Consider the following 6,000-nt stretch of genomic DNA (forward strand, 5'->3'; position numbering starts at 1 on the left):
CATCCCCCTCTTTCTGCTCTTTACCTTGTCACTTTGCTTTGACACATGCTGGATTTACTCCACAGGCTGGTTCAGCTGGCCATGATAAGGAAAAAAATCAGCAGAGAAAGACAATTTTGGTCATCATTTTGGCAAAGGGTCCAACRTGCATTAGAGCCTGTTGAAGAACTGCGGTGGGATTACATACCTGGGAGAGGAGAGAGAAGAGCAGTAGAAGGGAGAGGGGATGTTACTCTGCCATGGTGATGTGGGGTGATGTGTATACTTGCCAGTTCATCCTTGGTGGCCACAAGGGTGTTACCACCACAGTTCTTTGCAGTACTTAGCTGGTTATATTGTGGCTCCTTTGGCAGCTTCTCAGCAACTTTTCTTTGTTATCTCTTGGTAACATGTAAAGGACATGCAACCTTTTTTTTTTTCAGAAGCATTTACTCCTAGGCATCAAAACAATTTTCTTGCTGTTTTGTCCTTGTGCTGTCAAATCAAGCTACCTTYAATGTAGGTTTTGTGGAAGTCCATGCCCTATCTAGCACACTACCCATATGGAATGTGTCTTTTCGTCTGCAGATGATCCAAGATGATTTGGCAGAGCTGGCAGTTCACATGGAGGAGGTAGAGAAGCTTGTTCAATCAAACACCACACACAGGCATGAAATGAACCAACTTTCCTCTGAGTCTCAGGCCCTGAAGAGATCACTGGAGGTAACATAAGGAAGTTCTTAGTTGCCTGGGGAGTTGTCAGTTSCTTCTATTTTAAAATAATTTTAAAAATCTTTGAGCATATGACATTACATGCTTTGAGTGACAGACACTTTCATTTCAGGGGAAGAAGGCACTGAATTCTTATGATTTCAGTAACTCTTCCAGGATTCTCTTGATTATTTCTAATGTGATTTCCTTTGGGGATTGGATACCATCTGCACAGATTTTATGTCTCTATAAACTATTTCTGGAGTGGGCTGAGATTTGTGACTAAAAGAACTCATAGTTATTTTATCATGGTGGTGCTTGTATTTCGCAGATTACTAGATAGGGGTTCTGTAACAGTGTTTGGGGGCTTTATGGCTTTGTGACCTAAAAGGTAATGAGAAATGTTCTGTAATTGCACAAATACTTGTTTTGTCCTGAGGCATCCTGTAGCTTGCAAGCATACCTATAAAATGACCTCCAAAGCAATCTCAGAAGAAGAGTTTATGATGTTACCTYAGTTATGCAGTTCACTGCATAATTACATGTGTTAAAGTGTATCTTGAATGTGCACTGTGGAATTCTAGTTTCAATCTCAATCATTTTTCATTTATCATGGAACTGAACTTTTGCCAAACACGTCTGTACAGTAATTTCTGATTCAGGGAGTTTAAGAWGTATTTGATATTGACTGGGATACAAAAACCCCGGACATGTATATTCGCTTCCCTTTCAACTGAGAAGGAAGGKAGTATTCTAGTTCTTAATACCCCCCCGTGTGGTTGAGTTCAGGCCTGCAAGAGCTTGGAAGGTGTTTTGCACACCACTGATATATATGTGTCTCTCATTAACAGTTGCTTCTTTCTTTTTTCCCCATGAGGCTCTGAGCCCATCATAGTGTTAGATMCAGGAAAGAAAGTGTTGTTTGGTTTTTTTTCTGTGTTTAGTTGCTGAAGTATTTTTATCATTTGTAGATGATGATACAGCAGAGTGAAGACCAGGTTCAGAAGCATTGGGCATATAATGACAAATTGTCTGACCTCCAGCAATGGATCTCAGTAACCAGGGAGAAGATTGACTCCTGCCAGGATGCTGATGGAGAGCAGAACATGGAGGGCAGGCTGGAAGACCTTGAGGTAAGAAAACCATCTTAGTTTAGGATGTTAATTACTCACTTTGCAGCATTCACACATTAACAGTGAGGGTTTCTAAAGAGGATTTCCTGGTTTGGGAGAAATGATGGCGTGTTTCTCCTTCCATAACTGTTGGTTGCTGTTGCCTCTCTGCTTTGCCCTGTGTTGTGGAACGTGGAGCTAGGTAACAGCAGTGAAAAATAACTGAGAACTGTTCGGAGGAGTAAAACATTGTCAAATTATAGGTGGTTTGAAAGAGATGTTCCTGTCAGGGTGATCTCCGGACAACACCTGCTTTTGCCTGTGTGTGCTCATCAATACATTGAGCATTCCTGCCTTGTTAGCTAGCCTTACACGCTGTTGAACTGAGCTGTTCCAAAGCTGTCACCTTTTCCCTGGGCAGCAGTCCTTTGTGTGCTGGATTCCCTCTGGTGGGTTACTTCAGCTGGCAGCTGTTGCCTTCATATGGAGACCAAAAAATTCCATGTGAAGGCTAAGGAGGAGGTGCATTGACAGCTTGCACCCTTCAAGTTTTGCCTTCAGCTCTTTGACCTATGTTGGCTCTGGGCAAGAATCCACAGCATATTTTTTCCCTGCTAGGTGTGTTCTAGTTAGTGCCAGCAGAGCTAGCATAGTCCTGGACTGAGCATGGCCTTCAGTCTGACATGGCCTCTGTTTTACCCAGGACACCTGGGAGTAACTGTAAGGGCTGTGCCTTTCAGAGATGGCTGGCTGAGTTTCCAGATAAGGAGATCCAGCTGCACCTTGTGGAAGCTCATGGCCAGCTGGTCATGGAGAATTCTTCTCCAGAGGAGACAGCCCATGTCCAGGCGGAGCTGGCTCAGCTGAAGGAATCGTGGAAGTCACTGAAGGAGATAGCAACTGGGTAAGTGTTCATGTAGGTCTTCATGTCCCTTCAATGAGTGCTCCTTACTGCCCTMAAACCAGACATACTTGGGGCTTCATGCTCTGTGCTGTGAAAGTGAGCAGCCGTACTATAACGCTGGTAGCAAGATGGGATTTATTTCCTTGTTTATAAACTGAAAATCATTACTTTCAAGAAAACCTTTTCAAGAGTCTGTGAACCAATGCCTGTGAATCTGCCTTTACCTCATGTTGGATTAGRCAGTGTCTTCTTATCAGCTGGCTCACCCTTGTTCTGCCAGTCTGTGTCAGAGGAAATTGGTATAGACTGGGTGACTTGCGCTTTCTGTCTTGCCTTCCTGCTCTCCTTGGAGATACCTCCAGGGAAGGTATATCTGTGATGGGATCTGTGCCTTTTGCAAATCTGCAAAAGTATAAGCAAAGCTAAAAATCTTCTCTTTAGCTGGGAAATGAAGACTTAATTTATTTTGCCTCCACCATGTAGTGTCAAAATGCTGCTCATATTTGCAAGTGTGTATTAATATTTAATAATGTGCTGCATGTAGGACTGTATTCATATATAGTGTCAGAATAGGCATAAAACCAAAATTACTAAATCCAGGAAGGCTTGATTGTACTGCCTCCTGTAACCACAAAAAGTATATTGCCAAGGTAATGTTTTTATTCCCCTAAATAAAAGAGAACAAAACGTTCAGAAATGATAGGACTAGAGTACTGATTCTTTAAGACATTCTAGTTTGGAATAACTTCAATTGTAATAAAGTTATTAATAGTAATAATGATATAATATTAACAATAATAGTGCTGTTTCACCAGAGCTGGCCCCCATAGCCCCAGTCAAAACATGGATGTCCACTGCACTGATGTCTCTGGTTTTGTGTTTCCTAGCCTCCTCAAAAAGTGGCAGTTGAACAGACCTGTGGCTGATAAGAAGAAGAAAAGAGCGTTTGTGGACAGCAGATGGATATCTAGACCTGCTCTCCACCTTTTTGATGTAGATCCCAACCATAAGCAGGTGAGATGGGGGCTCTGTGGCTGCCTTCATGTCAGCTTCACAAGAACCATTTCATTGCCTTAACCTGATCTTGTGCGTTACAAAATTGAGTTAAGATCTCGCAATCAGGCCTTCAGAGGGAACATCTGACATAACAGTAAGGCCTTTTTTGTTCCTGCTCTTCTGTATSCTAGGAGAAGATGGGAGAAGGGCAAAGTACAAGCAGCCACTTGAAGCTCCTACATGACTTCGAAGAGTGGCTACGGGGAGAAAACACCAAACTGACCAAAATTCTTGCTGGGACTCGATCTTCCACAGAGGAAATTGAGGCACAGCAGAGCAAACTTGAGGTTTGTTTTCAGGGGTTGAATGGAGACAAATACTGCAATAAGTGCAAATTCTTTCAGATTTTAAAAAACGCAAACAGCAACAACAAAACCCAAACCCACACTACCAACTAACCAACAACCCACCACCCCAAAAAGAACAACAAAAAAAATCCCCAAAGAACAAATAGGCAAATAATTGAAACACTATGCTCTCTGCTTTAGGAGACTCTAGAGTAGACGAAATTCAGGAATTTTGGACAAAATCCATTCTTTCTACTAAGAAAGGTGTGCCAGAGCCAGAGTGGTAGAAGAGAAGGGAGCACCTGGCATCTAGCTTTGGGCTGGACATTTCCAGAGTGGTATGGCAAAGGTGTTCATTAAAAGAARCTGATTAAAATCAGAGTCTGGTATTTGGTTTCAATCTTCCTGTTGAGTATAGCCCAATGCCATGGCAATTGGTTAGATTTGTTGGATTGTTAGAAATTAAACATAGAAATATCCAAGGCTACAGGAGTCCTGCAGATGAATTTTATATTATTTCAGGCCAAAAATAACAAAACTAAATGTGCTATTCCATAACCATTGTTTTTTCAAATGCTGATTTAAAAAGTGGGGCCTTCCTGAAACCTGAATTGCTGCTGACCCTTGTCTTTCACAGGAGCTGCAGTCTCGTGTGCCTGATGGTCAGCGTCTCTTTGAGGACCTCCTTCATCTCCATCCTGTCATTGGAAATTCTGAAGATCTGGAGGACCTGCGTTACCGATGGATGCTCTACAAATCTAAACTGAGGGAGTCCGTGAGTTCACTGGTAGGTGACAGCACCCAATCCACAGCTGCTGATCTTTACCATTGCTCCTTCAGGTTGCTTCACACTGCTTTAATTCAACAATGTACACATCTGTCTGCTTAATTAAGAGTTGTGTGCTTCTCCCCTTTGTAAAAATTGAAAATATTTCTTGAAATGGAAGGTCCAAAGCAGAATGGCAAATGGCAAAGAAGCATGCAGCTGGGGACTGAGAGGTGTTTGTATGTGCAGATAGTTTGGATGTATGTCTAGTTCTGGGCACATGGATTTCTATTTTTTGCCCTTTCTCCACACAACATTCTCCATAGAACTATTTTTGGACAGTTCCTGCAGTAAGAATATATTCACTGTTCATTRTCTGTGTCTCCTGCTGTGAGACAGTGATCAGAACAGTCACTCACTGAACTGATTCAAAGTAACTGTGCACAGAAGGGCCTATTCCTTTCTGAAACTGTCTTTATGGGCTAATGATTTGGAACGAAATAAAGAAGAGGCATTTTAATGCAAGACCCAAATTATTAAAGAAGTTACCGAGTTGTTCTATATATGAGGATGGCAGAATTCATCCCCATATATAAGATATTCCAGGGCATGCTAAAGATATTCCTATGTTCTTAGCATAAACATGTATAATTATTAATTTTTTTCCAGCTTAACTACTTGCATTATCTGATCAACTTCAAGGATTACAGTTTACAGGTTTGCATTTGGTACTTGCTGTGTGTGAGTGCTTTGAAAGGTATTTCTGCTTGAGCACCTAAAATTTGAGGCATTTTAAATTTTTCTGTCTTTGGAAACTTTGTCTTGGAATCCAAGGCTTACTTAGAATGTGAATCCTTTAAAATGAATGGAAGGTAAGCATGACTTTTATTAATAAAGAGCATATTTCTATGTTCGCCATTGATTGTGATGACATGATTTGTCAGCCAAAACCTCCTGTAGGCATTAATATGGTCGATAGGTGTCAGTAAAGTCAAAGCTATTGCTGGGAGAACTGCTCATCCGATTCAAATAGACGCGACCCTAAAAACATGTCATCTTTCTGCCTAATGTTTGTTAAAAAGCTCACTAAAAAAATCTCCTACTGGTTCACAGGTGACCATGAATTTGGAAGAAATATTCTCTGTGAATACTCATTTATAGGCTCCACTGTGATCTTAACTTCAT

At 41.4% G+C, this 6,000-nt stretch overlaps 1 protein-coding gene across 6 annotated transcripts in view; it reads left to right on the forward strand.

The window, feature by feature from the left end:
• Window positions 1-6,000, forward strand: part of SYNE3 (spectrin repeat containing nuclear envelope family member 3) — a 63,677-nt gene that overhangs the window by 35,083 nt on the left and 22,594 nt on the right. For 5 of the 6 annotated variants that reach the window (XM_057382978.1, XM_057382975.1, XM_057382977.1 and 2 more), the window contains 6 exons: window positions 568-702; window positions 1,662-1,823; window positions 2,543-2,706; window positions 3,594-3,720; window positions 3,894-4,049; window positions 4,687-4,836. In XM_057382978.1, coding sequence (XP_057238961.1) covers window positions 568-702; window positions 1,662-1,823; window positions 2,543-2,706; window positions 3,594-3,720; window positions 3,894-4,049; window positions 4,687-4,836 — 894 coding nt within the window. Of the gene's footprint in view, window positions 1-567; window positions 703-1,661; window positions 1,824-2,505; window positions 2,707-3,593; window positions 3,721-3,893; window positions 4,050-4,686; window positions 4,837-6,000 lie in introns of those variants that run through there. The other variant, XM_057382979.1, reaches the window with a different exon arrangement.

Source organism: Malurus melanocephalus, unplaced genomic scaffold, assembly GCF_030028575.1.
Source record: "Malurus melanocephalus ecotype Western Australia unplaced genomic scaffold, MMel_1.1 scaffold_597, whole genome shotgun sequence".
NCBI lineage: Eukaryota > Metazoa > Chordata > Aves > Passeriformes > Maluridae > Malurus > Malurus melanocephalus.